This window comes from Nematolebias whitei, chromosome 21 (genome assembly GCF_014905685.2).
Source record: "Nematolebias whitei isolate Nwh7 chromosome 21, NemWhi1, whole genome shotgun sequence".
In the NCBI taxonomy this organism is placed as follows: domain Eukaryota; kingdom Metazoa; phylum Chordata; class Actinopteri; order Cyprinodontiformes; family Rivulidae; genus Nematolebias; species Nematolebias whitei.
The window spans coordinates 16,662,162-16,687,212 of record NC_056518.1 but is presented as its reverse complement, the minus strand read 5'-3'; the positions used below and the strand labels follow the sequence as shown (position 1 = coordinate 16,687,212).

General features: G+C 39.1%; 3 protein-coding genes across 3 annotated transcripts in view; 2 read left to right on the top strand and 1 right to left on the bottom strand.

Moving 5' to 3' along the window:
- The first annotated feature begins 515 nt into the window (after nt 1–515).
- Nucleotides 516–15,634, top strand: hif1aa (hypoxia inducible factor 1 subunit alpha a). Its single transcript, XM_037694897.1, has 15 exons — nt 516–802; nt 8,723–8,913; nt 9,246–9,397; nt 9,632–9,716; nt 10,298–10,407; nt 11,700–11,902; nt 12,376–12,482; nt 12,593–12,740; nt 12,829–13,127; nt 13,215–13,420; nt 13,515–13,634; nt 13,857–14,113; nt 14,224–14,323; nt 14,406–14,490; nt 14,569–15,634. The coding sequence occupies exons 1-15, from the start codon at nt 771–773 to the stop codon at nt 14,730–14,732; spliced, it is 2,259 nt and encodes a 752-aa protein (XP_037550825.1). The 5' UTR covers nt 516–770; the 3' UTR covers nt 14,733–15,634.
- A 239-nt stretch (nt 15,635–15,873) lies between these two features.
- LOC119427318 (serine protease HTRA2, mitochondrial) lies at nt 15,874–22,019 on the bottom strand. Its single transcript, XM_037694905.1, has 8 exons — nt 21,320–22,019; nt 19,331–19,535; nt 18,475–18,669; nt 18,299–18,331; nt 16,686–16,794; nt 16,544–16,613; nt 16,374–16,469; nt 15,874–16,156 (listed from the first exon to the last, which is right to left on the bottom strand). Exons 1-8 carry the CDS (start codon nt 21,751–21,753, stop codon nt 15,988–15,990), a joined length of 1,311 nt encoding a protein of 436 aa, XP_037550833.1. The 5' UTR covers nt 21,754–22,019; the 3' UTR covers nt 15,874–15,987.
- A 204-nt stretch (nt 22,020–22,223) lies between these two features.
- The window catches only part of mis18bp1 (MIS18 binding protein 1), a 5,108-nt gene continuing 2,280 nt past the window's right edge, over nt 22,224–25,051 (top strand). The window contains exons 1-5 of the mRNA XM_037695343.1: nt 22,224–23,059; nt 23,152–23,292; nt 23,386–23,648; nt 23,979–24,052; nt 24,201–24,322. Coding sequence (XP_037551271.1) covers nt 22,312–23,059; nt 23,152–23,292; nt 23,386–23,648; nt 23,979–24,052; nt 24,201–24,322 — 1,348 coding nt within the window. The 5' untranslated portion in view covers nt 22,224–22,311. The remainder of the gene's footprint in view (nt 23,060–23,151; nt 23,293–23,385; nt 23,649–23,978; nt 24,053–24,200; nt 24,323–25,051) is intronic.

Sequence of the window (25,051 nt, the reverse complement as noted above, 5' to 3'; positions counted from 1 at the left end):
AGACTGAAAACAGAACCTGATTAGTGGGTTTCAAGCAGACACTCCTTCAGTGTTGCAACTGTCATTTCATTAAAACTTATGCAAACATTTATGATGTAAAATAACATGTAGCATCCACACAGAACACATTTAGCGTGTCTTGTAAATACGAATGCATTTGATCAATTTTAAAAACTTTTTTGGAATCAACATAAAAGCAGTATTGTAATATGATCATATTTATCAATAAAAACACGCAGTTTAGAAGTTCTAAGAGTTGATTTTATTGTTGTAGTCCAACAGTTTTTAGTAATTCACTGCCTGTCTGTCAAAGTAACCTCATCCCGTTCAAATAATGAGGTAAATTACAGCCATTATAAAAGCTATTGAAGAAACATTTGTAAAAGTAGATGAATAAACTATGCTGAATGAATGAATCACTCGTTTCCTGTGCGCGTCCTCGATGTTGTAAAAAAAATCATGTGACTGCGCGTCCCCGCGGCGCCAGTGGGAGGAGCCAGTGACCCTTCATGAGGTAACATTGTCTCGGAGAAGAAGCTCTTATCCAGCGTGGCACTATTTTTTATACAAAAAGCAGTCTCAGGATTTAGTCGTTGAGACTTTAATTTTGGGGGCACGAAATAGACCCAACAGAAGCTCTTATGTAACTCCCTGAGGATCCACGGATTTACATCTTTTTGAAAATCGTGGGATTGTGGTTCATTTTGTCGACGCGCCGGATACAGTTTGACGCCGATAGAGAGGCTCAACTCCAGCCCAATCGTCCTGACATGGACACAGGAATTATACCTGAAAAGAAAAGGTAAGGTCGCAGCAACTTATGCTCATGCCGTATTTTTTTTATATTTAAAGCCGCTGCACAGCTCGAGTCTTGTTTGGTTTTAGTTACCTCACGTGACAACACGGCCTTTATTTCAAGGTTAACTGCTGGTTTGCAGTTGGTTTGTCTGCTAGCTGTTAGCATGCGGCTAACGCAGCTAAGTAGTTCGTCAAATGTAGGCTGTTGTTCCATTTAACAGATAGAGCGGTTCATTTTAGCGTTTCAACCCGATTGTACCTGTATTAAATAGTTTTAATTACGTATTCTGTGCGTGCTGTGTTAGTTTAAATGTAAGTAGCCGTGACTTCCTCGTGCAAGAGAAAAGGTATTTACTTTATTGACTGACAGATAGTGTTAAATATGGATTCTGTAAATAATAAATCAATGGAGGTGCACTGTTTTGTTTTGATAATACTCAGAAAAGTTGCCTTGTGTAAGCAAAATGCTGGCTTTTTTTTTGTGCTAAAACATAATAAGTCCTTTTTTTAAGTTTGATCAGAAGAGTAAAATATTACCTTGTCAGCCATTGCAGTAGGAAAGCATGATGTAAAGGGATTAACTCTACTCATCAGCAAAGTGTGGAAACATCTTATTAGTGGCTGCTAACTTTGACCATGAGGCCAAGAGTACATTGACCACAGAGGATTAGTGGATCTAGTTGCTCAAAATAAATGGCTGTATCTTTCAAGGGATGCTCACTGCAAACCCTGTAAGGCAAGGCTTGGAGAGCAACCGGTTTTGTTACGAAAACATTTACTAGGTCTTATTTGAGTGTGAGCCAAGAACAGGACTGCAAAACATGTCCTCAAATGACTTTTTAAAGCTATAATCTGCCCTTTAATGTGTAATATTCATGTTGACGCCTAATCCTGGGTCCAATTCATGCAAAATTCAAGAATTTATGGTACATTCTACATTGTTAGTTATTAATAACACAAGTAAAACGCTCTTGAAACTTGCCGTAATCTTTCAACTGAGTATGTTTCGAAGAACAACAACTATTTTCCCATTTTCAAACCTACCTTTTTAAAATTTTAATAATAATATTTTCAGTGGAACAAACACAAGAGATGAGCTTTGTGAACACTTGAAGGATATTTGACATGTTGTAATGGCTTGTAAACGCTTTGGTACCTGGCTTCGTATTGGTGCTTTGTGATGCTGATTTGAAAAATCAAATTGCTTGCTAATTTTGCTGGAACAGGGGCGGCACGGTGGTGCAGTTAGAGCTGTTGACTCTCAGCGAGAAGGTTGATGGTTTAAATCTCAGCTGGGGACCTTTCTGAGTGGAGTGCGCATTTTCTCTCCGTGCATGCGTGGTTTTTCTCCAGGTACTCCGGTTTCATCCCACAGACTAAAAACATATATGTTAGGCTGATTGGTAACTCTAAATTGTCCCTAGGTGTGAGTGAGAGAGTGAATGGTTGTCTTGTTTGTCTCTGTGATGGAGTTGCGACTTGTCCAGGGTGTCTCCCGCCTCTCTCACAGTGACTGCTAGATGTGGGCACCAGTGACCCCCTGTGACCTGAAAAGGAAGAAGTGGGCAAAAGATAATAGACGGATGGATTTTGCCGGAACACGAATGCCAGATGCTTCTGAAGAAAGACCTATGTCTGAGACATTTTAATTCGTGCCAGTAAATTCTGTTAAATGATCAGACTTTTTTTCACTGATAAATACTTGAAACTGTTGTGATATACTTGATATTGAGGATCTGGTGATGTGACTTTTGCATATACTCACATTGGGATCACATTACCGGTACCGGATCAAAATATTTAACACCCTCACTATAAAAGACTTGGTTGTTTATTCAAGCTGTCCGTCAAGCCTTACAGTGCATCAACTCTATGATGAAGCTTCATTATTAGAAAAGATTTCCATTAGTCACTATTAAATAGGATCTCAAACTAAACATTATACTAATGCAGGCTGTTTATTTCCACCCAACCTGATCCATTACATGTAGAGCCACATGCAAAGCTTATGCTCAGCCAAATATCATTTCCTGTTAAGGCGCATAATCCATTTACTGCAGGAAGAACGTGGTCAGGTTGGTTAATACAGTGGCAAAGCCTGCACATTATCTAAAAAATGGTCAGTTTAAAAAGAAATAAAAAATATGGCCCTAGTGTCACAAGGGAAAGACCTCCAGTCACAGGAGTGAAGAGAAAGTGGAGTAAAAAAAGACAATTTTATTTATTTATGTTTTGTTAAATCAAGTTCACATGATGGCCATTGACCTGCAGTTCTTAACCTTTCTACTTGAAGGCGTTGCCCCAGTGATGTTTTATGTTGTCAAGGGGCTTCACTCCGTGTTTGCTTAGAAATTTTGCACCCTGTGAGATAATCCTGGCAAAGTATAAGCATTGTTTTGGCCTTTTAATAAATGTGTGTAGGGTTTGGTCCATGTGCTATAGACTGGTTTAATGTAGTTTTAACTGGTTTCGTTGAGGTGTCTTGGTAATGCCTCTGCCTCATCCCTTAATAACTGGGGCTTGACGTCAATAGGAGTGGCCAAATGTGTGTAGCGATTCACTGGTTGGCAATTAGCAGGTTGCTCTGAGGGATTCGAGCAGCAGGCCAGTTAGAACTTGAAACTGGTTGCTTGCTTAACCAGAGCACAGAGATGTTTTGGTTTGTGGTTGATAACGAAAGTGCGTGTGGATGACCTACTTTTACCTAACACTTAAATCTTTGTTGAATATGTTTGTTTTTCATAACTGTGTTTAAAAAGCATGTTCTGGTTAACCAAATGAGAAATGTGGGCTTCATAAGCGTTAAATAGGCAATCCTGACTGATGATTTAAAAAAAGATAAAAACCTGTAAAGATATGGGTCGAGAAAACCTGCGGCGGTCCTTTACCAGTTTCTAAAGATACAAAACTGCCACGATCATGTGCATCTGGAAATTCTTCTTGATTAATAAATTTAGCACGGTTGTTAGGAGTTTGCAATGTCCAAACAATGCAAGGAAGGATGTATGGAAAAAATATCTCTGTACATATTCGTCTTTCCTTCCTTGAACTAATTAGCAGTCTGGCGTCTGCTTAACAAAAAAAAAAGGTTTACTTTTACGTCACGCTTTCTATTTTTGTAATGCACACTTTGTAATGTCAGTCTACACTAAAGTTATTTTATTGTAATCAATGTTTTTGCCTGCTAGTTTTAGTGGAAATAAAGTTAAGGAACACATGAGAATGCCAAAGTAAAAGTTCAGTTTTAGTCTGATTGTACCAACATGTGGCTCAAACTGAACTAACTAAAAACTTGTAACTTTAGCAGATGGTAATGAGTTACACTCTCATTTTGATCTTGTTAGATGTGAATACCTTTAACTTCAACTGACAACTTGGCTGAGTATCCCACAATGGATATTAATAGTTTGCCTTGGAGTGACAAACAATTTGAAAGTGGTGTAAATTTGCCAGCTTCTGAGTTTTTACGTTTTATTTCTTGTGTCTTATTGTGGTATCTTTTAGAAACTTTGGGAGTTTTCATACAAACAATGTGCAACAGCTAGATAGTAAAAATAAATCAAATTTAGGTGAAGAGTTGGCTTTAGCCCTATTCGCATGGGATTAGTTTTACCTAGGGACCACATGCTATTTGTAATAATTACGGAGATTGTCTGTGTTGTTAATCCCGTGCGAATCGGTCATGTCAGTAATTTGTAAAGTAAAAATTCCTCCGCAAATTACCTACTATATTTTGCTGAACTCCGAGGTCCTGTGATAATACTCATCCAATACGAATATGCATCTTTGTGATTTGTACAGAAGTGGGCGGGATCCGATACGTAATGACAGTTTTTGTTTAAGCAAAATCATTTGGAAAAATACAGAACAAGGCTATTTTAAATGAAGACGCTGCTCACTTTGGCTTTGGTAGATGCTGCTACTTCTTTCACGGCAAATGACAGCAGGTGCGGGGACGCGTGTGTGATCAGCTCATCCATCCATCCATTATATTTACCTGCTTCTGCTTTTTTGGGTAGCGGGAGTCGCTGGTGCCCATGTCCAGCCTTCGCTATGCGAGAGGCAGGGGACACCCTGGACAGGTCGCAAGTCCATTTCAACTGGCGGGTCAGCGGCTGCGTGTCCATCTGAGCTTAACGTGGCTTTTTTTCACCTCATAAACCATCCAGTCAGACCTGCCTCCTCCTCACCAAGTAGATTAACGCACTTTTATACTGTGCATTCTTATTTAGTTTTATTTTTGCTGATTTGTAAAACCACATCAAAGCCTGAGACAGACCCGGCCCGCACATTATATGGACTGGTCCGGTCATGTTAACGCATTGCGTTAACATCATATCTGGAAGATGTCCATAAAGTTCAGCTAAATCTCAGGCTTTGGTTATCCCGTGCGAATGCGCCACATAAAAAGCAGACGTTGGGGAGTAATTTATTTATTACATGCAGTCCCTAGGTAAAACTAATCCCATGCGAATAGGGCTTTTTACTAACTGAATGCAATGCAAACAGAATTATACAAACACACTGTTAAAGCATTCAACTTCCAGGAAGAGTGTGCCTTTATTTACAGTAATTCACCATTACCTCATGCTGTAACTCTGTTATTCTGTTTTTACAACTGAGTGTAGTTTATAGCAGCTTCACAGAATTGATCCAAAAAAAGTATTTAAACTCTTACCCTTTGAAAGAAAAATTAAATGACCAGAATTGTATACAGCTTAATTTAATGCAAAATGGGTTTATTTTCTTATTTGATTTTGTGTGAGTACTAGACCATCTTCAAGCTGGATTATATAACAAAACTGTCTTCACACAGAGCAGGACTGAGCGGTGGGGAGAGCATTCCTCTTGTGAAATAGGTCAGCCTCTAGTAACGGAACAGACGAGCAACTCTGATAGCATTGGTTAAATACATTTTCATTGGCCTAAAGTCCACATTGCCACATCTGCAAACTTTAATGTTAGCTTTTAAACCCTCATTAACAAAATAAAGTCTGAATTGCAAGTGGGACTGCAAACTAAATGTGTGAGGCAGAAAACTGCTGTGCCTGCAGTGGATTAGCAGCGTTATGTAACGGTGGACTGTGCTTGTCTTTGTTGGACGGTCTTGCTTTCAATGCACAGCTCACAAAAAAAAAAACTATCAAATCTAACGGGCCACTTGGTTTTGATTTGAAATATACATATTTTTGGCACATTACTGCGTTTTATCCAGCAACAAGTTCTTTTATTCCACTCATCTGCTGTTTGGGTACAGATAAATTCACCACTTGCATAATGGATTTGGCAAATTAGAAATACAGAAATACTTTCTGCCGCTGCGTGTGGGGTTGTGTTCTAGAGAAATGTCACAGGATGTATTTTCTATATATGGTTAAATGTGTCACAGGATGGTTTTTTTTGTTAAATGTGTCACAGCAGCTAAAATAAGTAAACAATTTGTAGAAAGGCTGATATGTACATATTTATTAGTTGTCATTTTGAGTTCAAAGTTCATAGGGTTGTTTGACTCTTTGTTTACTCAAATGACTTTCCCAGTGGGTGGTATATGTGCAACAACTTTTAAAATATTTATCAGTTCTTTAATTTTCTCAATGCTGATCATGGTGATTGTCACGACATGCGTAAAAGATTCAAACTTTGATGAGAGAAAAGGTGTTGACGCTGTCATAAATTGCTGTGATACTCCGTAGAGATGAGAATCGAGGCACATGTTCATTTAATCATGATTCAGAAGGCTACAATGTGATTATAAAACAATTATTTATAAATTTTGATTAACTTTAAACAAATGACTCTGGCTTATTTCACATAAAAAACAGGTTTATTTATTTTATGTCTCATACAGAGGGCCCAGAACACACATGCTGACAAACATTTTGTGTAGATGCTCACTTAACATTAAGAAAATTAATGTGATTCATTGTTTTACCACTGTAAATGTATACACACATCAAAGGCTTTAAATGAATTACTAATGTCAGTCCTCTTGTGATTACTTCAGGCACATGGCAGCCCGGTGGCTCAGTGGTTAGCACTGTTGCCTCACAGCAAGAAGGTCCTGGGTTCAATCCCTGGTTGGACCGGGGGTCTTTCTGTGTGGAGTTTGCATGTTCTTCTCATGCTCACGTGGGTTTTCTCCAGGTACTCCAGTTTCCTCCCACAGACCAAAAACATGCATGTTAGGCTGCCTCCAGGCCTCCCTTGCAAAAGAGATCTGTGATATCAATGGGATTTGCCTGGTTACATAAAGGTTAATAAATAAATTTTAGTCCAAGACAAAAAGATGTGAATGCACAGCTTTACTGCTACATGTTTCTACTACAGGAATCTACCCTAACGCTACTAGAACAGATGACAACATTCAGCAACTGGAGTAGTCCCTCGATTATCGCGGGGGTTACGTTCCACACACCAACGTGATGGGTGAAAAACTGCGAAGTAGGAACACTATATTTATTTTTGTATTTACATATATAAAGTTTTATAAACCCTTCCCACACTCTTGCATTGTTCTAAACTCTTAAACCTACAGTATTTTAACAACATATGTATATGTACTGTACAGTACTGCAAAATTTTACTCACCAGCTCTGCAGAACAGCAGCTCAGTTCTGGTTCAAATCTGTTCCGGTTCAGCAGACCTACCCTGCAGCGATGAAGCCCACCGCCCGATCCAGGTTGATGTGGGTGTGGGTAATTGAGATTCAGGATTATTTGTGACTTTCCTGCCAGTTCTGTGAGCTTGATAGATAGTTACTTCTGAATTTGGGTTGCAAAAGTTTCCCTCCATTTTGGCACAAAGCAGCGGCTGGAAGCACTGTTAACGTCTGGGTAATGTAGTTCTTTTGACTTGCGTTACTGTGTAGGCTTTTTGAAAGAAAACTACAAAATGTCCGAAGTATATATTTTTTTCCGTTAACTTTTTATCTCGTACCGTCCCAATCATGTAATATTAAAGTTGACAATCATGTGTTATGTACAATCTTACGTTGAAAAACCGCGAAAGAACGAGTCCGTGAAAGTCGAACTGCGAGGGGCGACTGTACTCTGCTGACACTTAACGTGGCAGCACAGATTGTTAATAAAATAGATTTTTGACATTCAAAACCTGATTCTGTATCTTCCATGTTCACGTTGCAGTGCATTTAAAAATAATTTTGCCTCGTAACCGTAATACTTCGATATTCTGACAGGAAAATTTATTCTTATTTATCAAAACTGTTGACGGAGAAACAATGAAGTCCTTCTGTGTGATCAATGATTTGCTAAGGTGTATAAATATGTACACACGTAATATGAAAAACGTTTTAGCTACATCAGCTCCAGGTTTGTGACAATGATCTGCCTCACACTTGAATATCTTTTAACCTCGTAGGATTACTTGTTTGTGCTGCTGAGTGGTTTGCACAACACGCATGTAATGGAAAGCTTTCATGTAAAACGTAGCCTTCCAGTTGATGTGATTTGTAGCAGACTAATTTTAATTAACTGCTCTATTTTCAGCTTGTGAGCAGATTTAAGAGCTGCTCAAATAAAATGTCCCACATGGTTTTGTTTGGGTGTGTGTGTGTTCTTTTCTCATCGCTTGTCCCTGTAGATTTGTTTGACCAAGTTTGTATGCGTGACAGTGATTGTTGCACCGTGGCTGGCCTCTGTACCAAAACACAGATTACTCCTCCCTGACAAATCACTTGTATGTGTGTGGGCTCTGTTTGTTTTGGTCATCAGCCAGGTGCAGATGTCCATCTTCGTGAATGTGTCTCGTGTGTTCAAACAGTAGCAGGGTCATAAGGCAGCTTGTTGAAGGCCTCAGCTGCTGGATTCAGCCTCCGCAGACATTCAGTTCGAAAGAAGGGAGGTTTACTTTAGTGAGTAGAAGATCCAGCATGCGGCTGACCTACCTCCTGTCTGTCTCCTGCAGGGTGAGCTCAGAGCGCAGGAAGGAGAAGTCGAGGGATGCAGCGAGATGCCGTCGTGGAAAGGAGTCAGAGGTGTTCTATGACCTGGCCAAGCAGCTGCCCCTCCCCCACAGCACCGGCTCGAGCCTGGACAAGGCCTCCATCATGAGGCTGACCATCAGTTACCTGCGCATGAGAAAACTACTCTGCACAGGTTAGTACCTGTCCGCATCTTTTCCTCATCTCTAACTGCAGTGATAAAATGCAAGTATAAACCATCTTAGTAAAGGAAAGGGCAACATAAAGAAAGTGAGAGTCCTCAGACAAGTGGAAGTGGAAAAGTGGGGGAAGTACCGAACCTTCTGCTCGGTCCAAACACACATATAGGTTACTTTGTAAATACACGTGTGTAATTTATTTTCCTCCTGTGTGAATATAAATGCTTTTCAACAGATTTCTAACATTTTCCTAATCTCCATTGTTTTGTTTTTTACCCCTACTTTTCATTTATCTCTCCTTGCACCCCGTTGCTTTCATCTCCTCTAGATGAACCAATGGTAGAGAATGAAACCGAGCTCGATATTCAGCTAAACGGCTTCTACCTAAAGGCACTGGAAGGCTTTCTAATGGTGCTGTCTGAAGATGGAGATATGATCTATCTCTCCGAGAATGTCAACAAGTGCCTCGGGCTTGCACAGGTTGGTCTGAAATGACTCCATATGTCAGAGGAAGGGAATTTGAAGGGGAAAAAGCTCAAATATTTGGGTTTAAAATTAGGTTTGTTCAGTCTGTTGCATAACATTGTATTGTCAATAAAGTTACAGTTGTGTAGCTGCTGTTTTAACACAAGATATGCACCGCTGCTAACTTGATGTACAGAATATGTGAACTGTCAGACTCTAAAGTTGCCGTTTTGGTTTGTCTATCTGCAGTTTGACCTGACTGGACACAGTGTGTTTGACTTCACACATCCCTGTGATCAGGAGGAGCTGAGAGAGATGCTCATCTACAGAACAGGTGAGCAGCGTCGCACTGAATAATGCAGCTTTTGACTGAAACAGAGACACACACAGAGAGAGCTCTCAGTCAGGTCTGTTTGTGCTTCAAATGATAAAATCCACTTGACTCTGCAGTGACAAATCCATAGTTGGACAAATTTAGCATCTTTCCACTCCTGTTCTTAAAGTGATTAGTCATCTTGTTTGGATGACACATTTTAATGGTAAACTTTACATTTGTTTACCTTTTTTTTTTTTTTAATACATTTTTTTTAATGTAATTCTCTGCAGAGTTTTAGTGCAAAGTTTTGCTTAAACTTCCAAAACTCTCATTTTAATCTGTTGCTCATTTTCTGTCTCTACACACTGATATTGTCTCAACTGTCACTGCTGGTAATGTTACTTCCTTTTTATCTCTTTGTAACTCACCACATTGCAGCAGTTTACAGCCTAATGGTGCCACTTTATGCAAATGTTAACTTTTGTCAGTTTGCAAAATGGAGACAGAGGAAAAAAACACTCCAATATGTGAAAATAACATAAATTGAAGGCTTGCTTGATTTAACCACAGCTCTATATCTGTTCTTTTGGGGATTTCAGGCTCTAAGAAAGTCAAGGAACCAAATACAGAGCGGAGCTTCTTTGTCCGGATGAAATGCACCCTGACGAGCAGGGGCCGCACCGTCAATGTTAAGTCCGCTACGTGGAAGGTAGGCTACAGAGAAACGAACACACAGAAATGTGCTGAAAACAAAACTGTTAGCATGTTCTTCCGGCAAGCAATGATGCTTTTTGTTGCTGTTTTAATGCGTAGGATATGTCTAGTTTCCCTGTGTTGTTCCCAGCCATGAGATGTTTAAGGTTCAAATACTTTTAGTGGCAAGAAAATCCACAGGTCAGAATTTTGGAACCTTTTCAAAACAGTGTGATGTTCACAAGTCATTACAGTAATAAAACTCGTAGAAGATGACACTGAAAGAATGAGGTTTGTCTTTATATAAGTTTGTTGTATTCATAAGGGTGACATTTTAAAAATTATTTCACAGTCTTTTGCACAGTACAAAATAACTTAAAAATTGCCTTTTATATTTACTAGACAGAGATTTCTTCCTTCAAATGGTTATTTCACTCAAATGTATTATATTTTAAAGATGTCAGCACATTTAGCCTTTAAATACAATTTGTCATATTTTCTCATTTATTGAATTACATTTCTCACCATACCTTATGGTATTGTTCCAACAATAAACAAGCGTAGCGCACACAACCAAAACCTAGTTTATTTTACTGTAATCTGGAATTTGCAGATATTCGTGATAAACACTTTGACATTTTCACATAGAGAACATCATGACGGTTTAAAAGAAACGTTAAACGGAGAATGCCGTTGCATCAATCCTGAGCATTCACACGTTTTAGTACTAATATATAGTTTGATTCCAAGAACTAAAGCTGCAGAAATCATTAAGTTTACCTGAGAAAGTGCCTCAAACAGGCTGTGTGCACTCCTGCAGCAAACATGTATAAATGTTTATTTATTTTTTTTTTTTACATGACATGATCATGGTGGGCCGCACTCCTTGGAAACACTGCAGTTAGAGATGTTAATATTTTTAACTAGTAGTTTGTCAAATAAATGGAAACTACAGTAGTATAAATTGTTGAAATACTTATTGTCAAGTCAATCATAATCATATATAAAAAGTTTATATATGGTAGAAGTAGATGTGGGGATTTTATTGTCAACAGAGGAATATTTTTCAGCCAATAAGATATTTTCAAATTAAATCTTTTTAAGACTTTTCTATGACTACTTTTTTTTTTTTTTTTTGTAGTTGCAGTCATTGCAGACTTAAATGACAACTCACTTTCTCAAAACCCTGAATGATTTTTATTTTATTTTATTAAATAAATGTTTAAAGAACTCTATTCTTCTGCATTTGAAAAGGATCCAAGGTCAACATGTTTTAAAGGTCGCGACCCTGCCGGTTTGTTTCTGTAGGTGCTTCATTGCTCGGGTCGTGTGCACGTTCATGACAGTCACGCTGAGCCGACCACCGAGGGGCAGAAGGAGCCTCCGGTCCCATACCTGGTTCTGATCTGTGATCCCATCCCCCACCCTTCCAACATCGAGGTCCCTTTGGACACGAAGACCTTTCTCAGCCGTCACACGATGGATATGAAGTTCACATACTGTGATGACAGGTTAGTTCAGCTGTCTTAGTCAATATATACCGTATTTTTCGGACTATAAGGCGCACTTAAAATCCTTTAATTTTCTCAAAAATCCACAGTGAACCTTATAATCCGGTGCGCCTTATGTATTAATTCTGGTTGTGCTCACCGACCTCGAACCGATTTTATGTTACAACTGAACAATGATGAGTTATTGTGAACGAGTTGAATAAACGTATCCGTTTTGTTTCGCCGAATGCGCCTGAACGCACAAAAAAAGATTTCACACAGTGTTTCACACACGTTAAGAATGTTGGAAGTGTGCGTAAATGCACACAAACTTTTTCAACCTGCCGTGAGACCGTGCATATCACAACGCCAACTTTTTCACTCGACAATATGAAACTGAAAAATACTGAAACTCGTCTAAAAATGTGACTCCATGTTTCATACACGAGGCCCCGGGTACTAAAACGATCCTTTTTTTTTCTTTTTTTTAACAGGATCACAGAACTCGTGGGTTATGATCCAGAGGACCTGCTGAATCGGTCTGTGTATGAGTACTATCACGCTCTGGACTCGGACCATCTTACCAAAACGCACCACCACTGTAAGAAGAACAAAAAATACTTTGCTGAATTTCACAAACCTTGAATTTTGACCAACAGCGTTGAAGTCTATCCTTTCTTCCTTCCGACCTTTTGTTTTTATTATTGTTAGTGTTTGCTAAGGGCCAGGTCACCACGGGTCAGTACCGAATGTTGGCAAAAAGAGGGGGCTTTGTATGGGTGGAGACACAGGCCACCGTCATCTACAACAATAAGAACTCACAGCCACAGTGTGTCGTGTGCGTCAACTTTGTGCTCAGGTACTGCAGTCTCTTTAACTAGTTCCATACGTTTTCTCCCACAAGAAATATTTGAAGACTAGTTTTACGTTTTGGTTTTATTTAACAGCGGGATCCAGGAGAACCAACTAATCCTGTCTTTGGAGCAAACTCAGGATGTGAAGCCGGTGAAGGACGAAGAAGAAGAAGAAGAAGAAGAAAATGTTGAGATTGAGAGCAGCATCACTGTCCTGGTGAAGAAAGAGGAGAAGACTCCACAGCTGGATGTGGTCAAGCTCTTCACAGAGATGGTGGGGCCTGGACCAGTGGGCACCCTCTACGAACGGTTCAAGCATAATTCTGAGGCTCTCACCCAGCTGGCACCAGCAGCTGGGGACACATTCATCTCGCTGGACTTCAGCTGTCCTGGTTAGTGTCCACATAATCTTAGAAAAGTTATACTTCTGTTTATACTTAAAAAAAAAAATAACCATTCCGATCTGTATTTCCGTTCAGGTACAGAATCGAACGTCCACGTGCTGAAAGATGATCCCCTCTACAGTGACGTGATGCTGCCCTCCACAAGCGACAAGTTGACTCTGCCTTTGTCCCCTCTGCCCCCAAGTGAGGCTTTTACTGTCTCCAACACCCCCTCTGAGGAGGTAAAGTCTGAGAACTTTGCTCCAGCCCCAACCACCACTCCTCCCCACGTTTCTTCTGAGGTAAAATATTTTTTAACAGTCTGAAAGACAACTGTTATTTTGTCACTTATTTTTAACAGAAAACGAGTTAAAATGTGACTTTTTTTCTTTTCAGGCAGAAAATCCTTTAGGCTTTTCTTTCCCCATAGATTCAGACATGAACTCAGATTTCAAACTAGACTTGGTGAAGTTTTTTGCCGTTGACCCAGAATCCAAACCCCACTTTAATACACAGGTAAGGTTCTGCACCTGTATGTACATGTACTGTAAGTCATCTTCATTATATTAATGTTATGGTACAATATAATGTGATTAATGTATTTTCACACCATCTTCCTCCAGAATGCTGCATCTTAATACAATTGTGGCTTCTAAATGTATCATAGGTGTTCATGTCCATTCTACTGCACATGCCTAAATGAAAAATGGATAACGAAACTCACATTTTCCCCTTCAGCCAATGGAGGACTTGGATCTGGAGATGCTGGCGCCCTACATCCCCATGGATGACGACTTCCAGCTGCGCTGCCTCACTCCGGACGAGCCTCTCACTTGTGGACCAGTCAAATCTCTTGAGACGTCTCCAGTCCTCATCAAACAGGAAGCCCACAGCTATCCCAAATCTCTATTCAGTCCTTCAGACAGTCGCACAGTTTCTCCAGCACCACCAGAGCCTGTCAGTACGCTGTCTCCAGCCACCATAGACTTGGCTAGGTAAAATCTCCCAAACGCCACTTTGATGCTTTTAAAAAAAATAATAAAAAAAAACATTTATGTAACGTTCATACATAAATGTGATGTGATGGATAATTGTTTTGCTGCAGGGCTCCTGACGTGGAGAAAACCGTGTCCCTCAGAACGCCGGCAGCTCAGAAGACGCAGCGTAAAAGAAAACTGAGTGAACTCAAAGAGATGATTGAACAGGTTTGTCTGATGGCTCAGAATCAATTTGTAGAGTGCGCAAGAGATGAAACATCTGTATTTAATATATTTTTTTAATTATCAGGGAAATTTGCCCCTAGATCAACTTGAGAAGGGCAAAAAGCTGAAGGCGACAGAGCCAGGAGTAACCGTACTTCTTCTGCCTTCAGGTGAGCAAACCAGATCTTTGCTACAGTCCAATGTTTCTTAAAGCAACACCTTACTCATACCTGTCTTTATGTCTTAAGACGTGGCGAGTCGATTGCTCGCCACCTCTTCAGACAGCACCAGCCCCCTCTCTACCCTGCCACATCTCACCAGCTACGACTGCGAGGTGAACGCCCCCTTGCAGGGCCGTCAGTACCTGCTACAGGGGGAGGAGCTGCTGCGTGCTCTGGACCACGTCAACTGAGTCCGTACTTTACTGCTGGACTAGACTGGACACTACAATTAGTCCCCCACATTGTCACTCCCTCTCCAAGAACCCCACCTACTTAACCCCACTGCCACTTCTGTATGAGTTCGACCTATAGTTTGGCTGCTGTTTGTGCACATTGTTTGATATTTGCAGCATTCCACCGTGACAAACACCATAGCAGCGTTTTGGTTTAAGAAATTCAGGCATCATACAACATAATTTTTTTATTTTTATTCCTCTTCTGGGGAGTCTCAGCACACAGCGCCTTGACGGATGACCCTTCTCCAGCAGGTCAGAGCCTGGCGCTACTGCCAGCAGTGTATTGTAAGCTTCGGTCGCACAACTTCTATTTTCTTAAGAAGAAAAAAAATATTACCAGCAATATATATTAAGCCTTTTTAAAGTAGATTTAATGGAATACGAACAGTTTTTTTTCCTCCCATACTTGTATGTTGTAGTACTCGTACCTAAAAGATTTCTTTAATCCAAAAGTTAAAAAAAAAACCAGTTTAAACCGTAAGTGGTTTGAATGTTCTCTCCAGTTAATAGCTGTGTTTGAGCTAAAAATGTTTAATTGTGTAGCCCAGTACATGTCACTTTATTATTTCACTGTAAGTGTGTGTTACTGTACATATACCAGGGAAATTTGAAATGTACTTAATATGGCTTCACGGCTCAGTGAAATCAGCTTTTTCACATTCGTTTCCTTTCTTATGCAGGATTGGGATTTATTTTTTTTACATGAAGTGGATTCATGTTGTCAGTTATTTGTGTGACATGCTCAAAGCAATTTAAAATTGAATCTTTTGCTCATCATTGTCATCATAGCAACCTTTGTAATAGTGACTTATTTACTCACTGAATGGTAGTTTAAATACCATTGCTCTTTTGCCATAGTGTCGAGTCTCTCATGCTACTTTTTGCTGTTTAACAATAAATGGCTTTAAAAAAGTGCACCGTTGTAAGAATCATTTTATTATTTTAAAATGAATGCATTTTTGGTGTTAATTGAGTTTGCAAAGATAAAAAATGACCTGAAAACCCAGGCATAAATCATCTAATGCTCCAAACAGTTTGAGAAATGACAATTTAAGAAAAAGCATTTCTTAAACGAGTAGCAGTAATTATCAATAAACTATTGGAGAGCAAATAAAATCACATTTAACCAAAATAAATCCCTTTGACTACAACCATTAATTGGTTTCACAGTTTTTCCTCCTCTAACCATGTGGTCATCCGCTCGTGAAGCTCACTCTATGTATTCAGGAATCACTTGAAGCAGAAGCAACTCGTTTTCTCTCTGCACCAACATGTTGATGCTGCTGCTGCTGCTGCGGACGGCCTTGTAGATCTCCTCAGAGGTGTTCACTTTCTCCCCGTTTATCTCAACCACGACGTCTCCTGGTAGCATGCCAGCTCTAAAACAATGACAGCAGTTGCATATAATCAGATATTTCATTCAGGAATTTCCACACGTTGAAAACATTCTGGAGGTGAATTGCTGCGAATAAATGGGAACTTTGTTGACGCCGTACGAACCAGGATTAAATTTAATACAAATGTAATACTTGCCAGGAAATTAGTATATTTCCCACTCAACCTTTGTGGTGTTAAAGTGCTTCAACTATTTATTACCTGTTGGCCGGTGAGCCTGCGATGACTCTGTGAATCAGAACGCCATGCGTCACGTTCGGGAAGGACCGGTCTCTCATCTTCAACTCCGCGATGATGCTAAAATGGGCGAAACAAATGGCGCTCAACCGCTGCAGTGCTGTCACCATCAGCACTTCTGACAGATGAATTACCTCGGCGTCAACGTCAGCATCATAACTCCGATGTATCTGGGCTTCGTTCCCGATTCACTGAACCAAGAAGCTGAATAAACGGTAAACCTTTGAATTAACCGTCTCCATGAGAATCTAAAGCTTTTGCTTCATCTATACTTACTTTTTCTTTTCGACCCTTGCTCGAGAAAACGTCTCACGTGATCAGATGGAATAGCGAATGAGATCCCTGCAGTGACCTTCATGGTGTTTATACCGATGACTTCCCCATCCTGAAACAAACAGGTATTTATAAAATAATAGTTGACACAGTTTATTCAAAGTAATGTCTAAAAACCACTTGGTTTAAATAAAACTATTACCGTACTTTTCGCTATATAAGTTGCACCTTTTTTCATAAATTTGCAAGTCCTGCGACTTGTACACTGAAGTGACTAATAAGCTTTTTCCCCATAAATATAACCCAATTTTTGGCTGAGATCTATCAATTTCATTCATTCAGACATGGAAAATATTGAACACTACCATTTTCAGCCACCAGAGGGCCCTCAACCATTATGGCAAGTCAAGTGTCTCATTAAAAGGTAAAAGTTGCTATTAATGAGACACTGGGCTTGCCATACAAAGCCACCTTCATCTCGCTCTGGAACTCCTGGAGCAAACGTCAAATCAGCTGCATTTCGCCACCCAGGTGAAATGCAGCTGATTTGACCATTAAAGTGCATTTATTAAGGAAAAGTTCAACTGAGGCACACCTTTACTATAATGTCGAGCAAACAATTGTTTTTAGGTGGTTATCTTGTTAAATTTTGAAGAAATACACAGCGAGTCCTCCCTCTGCGCGCTCCCACAGCCGCAAATCGATTTTTGAAATGCAGCTGATTTGACTGTTAAAGTGCATTTATTAAGGAAAAATTCAACTGAGACACACTTTTGCTATAATGTTGAGCAAAAAAAAAGATTGTTTTTAATTGTTATTCTTGTTAAATTCTTGTTAAAGTCATCCCGTGCACGCTCCTACGGCCGCCATTTGGCAGCCAATCGATTTTTGGCACAGCACCGGCTCACGTTTCTGGGTGGTCAGCAGTGACTCATAATAGATGCAACTTATACAGCGAAGCAACTTATTTATGTTTTTTCCCACTTTATTAGACATATTTGGACTGATGCAACTTATACGGCGGCACAACGTGTACGGTGGAAAGTACGGTACTAATTTCACCACATTACATCTATTGGGACAGTTACAATTAAGTTGAACCCTTCTGTAATGGCTAAAGTATAACCCAATATTAAACAAAAAGATAAATGTTAGCAAAATAATTGCCTTGTTTCTTGGTAGCCATTTTGCTTTTATGCATGTTTGCTGTAAAAATAAGATTAGAGCTATAAACAAAATAACACAACTGCATCGTTTGGTTTTTCGTTCAATGGTTCAAAACTATCAACACTAAATCAGGGCTGTTCGTGGTAAATTTATTTTATTTGTCAAAGGAGTCTGGTGGCATTTAATGTTTGTCCTGACCACAACATTTCTTTGCACATCAAAGAAAACAGAACTATCCCTTTAGCTCTAAGGGTTTATTTACATTTTCAACAAGCAGGACAAGTGTTGATGGGTGTGTGTGCAGGAAAAGGAGCATGTTTGCAGTATTTGTTTTAAATTAGAGCATATGACCAGGTAATTATAAACAGGACACTACAATTCATACTTTTTTCCTACATTGCACAGCATTTTTATATATAAACACTTGACAAGCAGGAAGTGTGACTCACCAGATTAATCAAAGGACCGCCAGAATTCCCAAACTGGAAAAAAAATAATATGAGACATAAAGAGGTTGAGCCAAATCTAATGTTTGTATTTAGAAATCTGTCTTTTTCTGATGCAGGGTAATTTCAGCTATTAAAAAGTGAAACGCACAGCTAAAACTGGATTTAAAAGCACTCACGTCGATGGTTGCATCGGTCTGAATGTACTCCATGTTGGAGTTTGCCAGGCCCAGCTCCTTACTGCCTCTCTGAGCTGAGCTCACGATCCCTGATGTGATTGTGTTCCGCAGAGCGAATGGACTTCCCATGGCGACAACAAACTCTCCTTGTCGAACGTCCGACGACTGAGCGAGTTTCAGTGTTGGCAAAGGATTCTGCAAAGCAGAAGAGAAGAAACTATGAGATGTTGAGATGAAGCTTCACACTTTTGCCCAAATGTTCTCATTGATACGACCAATGGTCGAGTTTCCTGATCCGTTATAGAGTATAGACTTTAAATCAGCCTTTAGTTCCACATTACTTTTCCTACTAGCTAAAACACGGCAAGACTTTATGAACCTTTTTCTGCAGATTGTGTGAATCACAAACATACTTTAATTTGGAAAACTTAGAAGCTGTTTCTTTAAAGAACAAATAAGAAGACAATGGCACAAAACACTTTCAGGCATTATGCACAGTAAACGTTTTTGACCTTGTGACTAATTGAGATTTTGTAAATCTGAGTATCATCTAACAAATCAGGAGACCTTGAGAAGAAAAAATACTTCTTAGCAGAATATGAAAAGATTTATGTCAAATAAATACAAAGTTTGAAAAATTCATGCAGTAAAAATGTCTCAGACTGATACTTTTGAAGTGTATGCCACTATATTTTAATAGTTTTAAACCTGTATCTAATAGTTATATTTAATACATCTTCTTTATATTTGTACATTTTCACCCTGATTCTGATACACTTCAACCTCTGCTTCCTTCATTTGAACAAAAATGAATCCAGCAACACACAAATTCAATTTATTTTTACCGTCTGCTCACCTTTGGGGTGATTTTGATGGTGGCAATGTCCGCCTCGTGATCAACATCCTGCACCGTGGCGTTGTACGTGTCTCCGTTGGTGAGCTTCACACGAACGCCTCGCTTGTTGGCCACAACGTGAGCGTTGGTGATGATGAGGCCGTCGCTGCTGACGATAAAACCTGAGCCATTTGACACCGGGATTTCTCTTCCTGAGAATGGATTTCTGTCAAAAGAACAAAAGCAACTTTTAGAGTGAAAGTAAAATGCATCATTGGCTTATCCTGAGGGGAAAACAAACAAAAACAAAGTGCATAATGTATATGGACCACGCCGTTAATAATCTTTTAAACAACCGTGCAACGAGCTTTTACTGGGAGTAACGTGAGCTTCAGTATCTGGTTCTGTTACGGTTTCTTTATATACACGTTATATTTTTGCTATTTATGGATGTAACTGTGGCCTTGTGTACACAATTTCGTTCCACCTCATGTACCACATGTGATGTGAATGGCAATAAAGAACCTTGAAGCTTATTCGAAAATACGTGAACATAAAGAGGAGCAGGACTGAAAATTCAAACATGTTCCTTATTGAATTCAAGGAAAATGCAGTTTGCTCCATATTCTTTAATATTTTATGCAATTTAGTTTATAGGTTATAGTTTTGATTGCTATTAGACAAGAAAAGGAAATTAATATAATTTGGTTAATGAAAACTTACATGCAACCACTTTCAGCTTCTTTTAGACCACCAAGTATTAATTTTTGAATTAAAGTAAAAAAAAATATATAGATTAAATGATGGGAATATCAAAAAATAGGATAACTTATAAAATATAAATAGTGACTGTGCATTTATAAAAAAAATCTACAACAATCAATTCATTTAAACAAAAAATATTGTTTATTACTTTTTGTTGTTGTTGTTGTCGTTAAGATTGGAGATGTGGAGAAATTATTTTACTGTACTACAAAAATAAATAATTCTTCCAGTGGCTTCATGGAGCATCTTTAACTCTGCTCAGTTTATTTTTGTTTGTTTTTTTAGAGAAAATTTTACTTTTTTGTTTAGCCAAAACAATGGATAAATTATGTTGTATGAATCAACAGCCTTTCATAAACAATAACGGAGAAAAAAACAAATATTGTTTACTCATTTGTTTGTTTACTACTCAGAAAATACTACAATCTGATTCCAGATTTTAAGACTCCATAAAAAACATATTTGTAGTTTATGTGCTTTCAAATGTTTTTACACATTATTGAAGGTAATCGCCATAAATCAATACTTAATCATTTTAAACAAGTGACTTTTTAATGACCTGTGTCAAAAGTGATAGTAAAAGTAAATGGGATTTTTGTTAATTATACTATGGATGTTTCAGTTTCAGCCTCTCTAGTCCTGACTAAATGTGTAAAGATACATTCTCTAGTGGAACTTTTAAATAATTTCATAAACTAAAAATAATCCCTGACATGTAAGACATTAGTGGAGAAAATAAATAATGATAAACTCAGTAAGTGAAGAACTATACTTCAGATTTTTAGGTACTGTACGTGCCTTTTGTGCATATCCAGTTCATACTGTGCTTAAAAGCCAGATGTGATGAAGGGAAAATCATAAGCTATTAAAATACAAAACATTATGACCGTCTTACCCTCTTGACTTTTATATTTAGGCTGTGGAATCTTAAAAAGGGGTCACATTTTATTCGTCTGATTGGGTCAAAACTTTATAGTTTTTCATTCCCTTTCAACTTCACACTTTAACAAATGTTCAGAATATCAGAACAAAAAAATCTAATCAAATTGAGAATCAAGATTTTTTTCTTCCATTCAGTCTCAACTTTTGAGAAGCATCACTCTCTCCTCACAAAGCTGCTGCTTAGATGATATTCTTCAGGATTATCATTTAGTTTATAAATATATATATATCAAGCTTATAAAAGTTCTGTAAAGAGAGTTTTAAGGACCTGAATATTAATTTTCCAATAAATGCTCAACTCACCTGCCCACAATTTCAATATAAACCACAGCTGGGGTGGACTTCTCCACAACATCTGCTATAAAGTTGTATCTGAAGCGAGGGCTGTCAGGTTTGAAGGGCTGAGCACAACGAGCAGAGGGCAGAACGAGTTTTAGAAACCTTCCTGGCACAGAAGTGTCTTCCTGCTCGTCCTTTCGACTGTCCAGAAGCGCCGCGCCGCAGATCCCCAGACCCAAAGACACCGACTTCAACAAGGACGAGTCGCCCTTCCGACCTCCTCCTCCCCAAGCTGGGGATCTTCTTCCAAGGCGCGTGTCTCCCTGTGGTTGTCCGTTTTTACAAACCACAACAGAAGACACCTGGCTGATTGCCTTCAGTCCCAGAGTGTGAGCTTCACGGCTCGGACATTGACCGTGCGTCCTTAATGCTGACAGAAAACACCGACTTACTGCCATGTTGCATCAGTCACTGCTCAAGTTTTTACCCGGATAAGACACTTTATTCACAAATATGTGTGAACTAACTGAAACATTCCATAGTAGTATTAGTACTGGCTTTGTCTGCGTTAATTAAAGCTATGAAATGTAATACTTCCTTTAAAAATCGTTAATTTTCGTGTCCTAGAATCGCAATCAGGAAATGTCACTTGCACTGCGCCTGCGCAGTTAGTTGCTTCTTCTTCTACGCTTTTTTTCACTGCGCTCTATAAGGGGAAAAGGCGGAGTACTCGCGTGGAACAAGTCGCTTGTTTTCAACTTTTCTAATTTTAATGTTTTTTATTTATTTATTTTAGAAAATGCTCAGAATTGTTTATTTTATTTTATTTTTTTTATTTCAAATCGATTAAAACGACGAAGAAAAAAAACGGTAGTGACGTGTTGTTGTGGAAGTACGTCACAGTATTCTAGCCATAGGCCGCAGTGTTAAAGAATTTGAATTTGAATTTGCGGGCTGGCGAGCTAACTGCTAATTCACGTAGCGATCATTTTAAGATTTAACTCGCCCCCCAAACCATGGCGTCGTATACTTTACATCCCGGCTTTGACTCTCCAGCGAAGGTGTTTGCGAAGCTAAAATCAAAAGTTCAAAAGGAAGCGATGCTCGCGCAGGAGGGAGCTTTTGCATGCGACAACGTCAGAGAGCAACGTGGAGCCCAGTTCAACTCTCCCAGGAAGAAAACTGCGAACCCATGGACGATCGACGAGCTCCAGGACAACCAGAGGTTTGACTCTTATTGCAACGAGGCCCAGGCTTTGACTCTGTCTCCCATTTCCAGTCCTCAAAAAGCCTGCGGTTATTGCAGACCCCTGGAGGACACCTCTCCAGTTGGAGTACGAGGGGGCAGAGCGTTCCTGGAGTCGACGGCTGTGTCCCAGCCTCTGCCTTTGGCCATCAGAGATCAGCCCAGCAAAGGGACACCTCAGATCAGTGACTTGAATGGCTTCATTGTGTCCAGCAATACTGCAGTGAAGATGCAACCAACAGGAAACTGTGGAAGAAATACCTTTGATAAGGAAGATGTCCATTTCTGTCCATCCACTGAATTATCCCCAATGAGGACCAGGTTAAGGAAGAGGACCTGTAAGGATCCGGTGTCTAATAAAATCAGCAGAACCGCTGAGATAAAAAGAAAACCACCTTCCACTGAGGATTACACCCTCAACAAGACTTATATGCAGGATTTGGATGGTAGAAGGTTCCCTGTTGACCAATCAGAGATGACCCAAGATGCTGTCACAACAAGATTAATTTCGCACATGCGTGAGTTGTCTCCATTTTCTGCATTTTAAGAGAAAAAAAAAACAGGATAAAATTCTGTCCATTTTAATTGTTTTTCTGCCAATTTTGAACAGGTTGCGATGTTGTTTTGGAAAAATTACCAGTAATGTCCCCAGCCAAGATGTTTGCTTCCATGAAAGAGAGGGAGAAGAACAAAAAGGAGAGACGAGAAGTTCCCAACAGCAGCAGAAGGGAGCTTTTCGATGGAGATAAAAGTATGCATTTATTGAGCAATAGCAGAAATTTAGGTTTACACTGTATGTTCAATAACCATAAATCTTATTTTGATCCTTTATTTTGTTTTGTAGGGAGATTGCACGAGTTCGGAGACACTTCTGTCCTTATGGCTCAGAGTATGAGTGAAACAGAAGAGAGCACGTTAAAATCCACTCCTGAAGCAACGATGCCTGTTGACTCCACTGATGGCCAGTCAAACACTGATGACTCACCATCACAACCTATTCTGCTGGAAGACCCGCTTGTGATCAACTCCCCCCATATCTTGATACCCAAGAAAGACAAGGGCGTGTTCAGACGCAACCACTGGCCTCAGCAGAAAAGGTTCCCAGTTGTAAGTAGAAGCAGAAAAGCAACAAAGACCATCAGGAGCTGTTTTTTTTGTTTTCATAACCTGTCTTCATTTAAACGAAATAATAGAAGACATTTAACCTACTTAATTTATTGAACCATTATAACAAATGTTTAAATAATTAATGACTTTTAGGATTTATTTTCTAATTTAAGTTTGTAGGAAACTGGAATGTGCATCATTTTTGATAAAACATAAAATTTGCTTTGTTTGCGGACCAAAACGTTTGGATTTGCCGACACATTTAAGAATGCATTGTTTAGTTTTAGGTTGACCTTTTGACCTTTCTCAGACGAGCTGTGTTTTTTGCAGGAGAGTGTGGTTTATCTTAAAAGGTGGTTCCTGAGAAGAAACGAGAAAGGCCTGTTTGTGGATGGAATCCATGGGTAAGTCTGGAAACAGCAGAGAAATTGTAACAATATATTCTATGCCTTGTATTTAAATGCAGACATAATGCTTTAATTACAAAATGTCAAACCTTTAGATTTTGGGTAGCGGTGTGTAAACTTTGGGATTTGTTTCTTTTTGTTCAAGGGAAGACAACATACCGTGGAACAGTAACATCATTGTGGAAAGAGTTTCCAGTTCGGTGCTGAAAACCGTCTCTGGCAGGGTTTACATCTTAGTTGGGAAGATGAAGATGAATCTCGCCTCTGGTAGGCATGTTCACAGAATGTTTCACCACAGGTGTAAATGAGGCATTAATCTGTAATGTAAAGCGTTAAATAATATCCTGCTGCATGCTCAATGATCCAGGTAGATAAGTCAGGTCATCTGGATGGAAATGTTTGGTCTTTTATCTAAAGACTTGTTCAGGCTGAGACGCTGAACAAACTCAGTCTTATCACTAACACCTTCTCATAGTGGATCAACGCTCTTTCAGGGATGAAGATGTTCACATCCTTGATAGAGAGGAACGTTGGTTTGAGAGAGGAGTGAAGGAAGACATCTTTGTTAAGAGAACCTGTCCATTGTTAAACAGGGGCGGAGCCTCCGTGTTCAGCTGTCCCCCTCTTACGATGCTGTTATTGCAAGTATCACTCAGCCCCCTGTGAATAGCAAGGGTTAGGTTTATATTTGTCAGGTGCAAAATCAACACAAGGTCAACAATGCAATGAAATGGTTAGGACGAGAAGAACCGGCCCAACTTTCTAAAAAACTAAAAAAACAGAAAAGAAAACATCAAGAAATTTAAAAACTAACATACTAAAAAAAAACATAAAAAAAATATTACAAGCATACTAAAAAACATTAAATACTACTAACATACTAAAAAAAACATTTAAAATACTACTAACATACTAAAAAAAACATTAAAAATACTACTAACATACTTTTAAAAACATTAAAAATACTACTAACATACTAAAAAAACATTAAAAATA

Coding starts and splice junctions, on each gene's coding strand:
- hif1aa (XM_037694897.1), top strand. CDS start 771: ATGGACACAGGAATTATACCTGAAAAGAAAAG. Junction 803..8,722: donor ATTATACCTGAAAAGAAAAG/GTAAGGTCGCAG, acceptor TGTCTCCTGCAG/GGTGAGCTCAGAGCGCAGGA. Junction 12,741..12,828: donor TGCGTCAACTTTGTGCTCAG/GTACTGCAGTCT, acceptor TTTATTTAACAG/CGGGATCCAGGAGAACCAAC.
- LOC119427318 (XM_037694905.1), bottom strand. CDS start 21,753: ATGGCAGTAAGTCGGTGTTTTCTGTCAGCATTAAGGACGCACGGTCAA. Junction 18,670..19,330: donor CCATCAAAATCACCCCAAAG/GTGAGCAGACGG, acceptor TCTGCTTTGCAG/AATCCTTTGCCAACACTGAA. Junction 16,157..16,373: donor GCAGGCTCACCGGCCAACAG/GTAATAAATAGT, acceptor TCATTGTTTTAG/AGCTGGCATGCTACCAGGAG.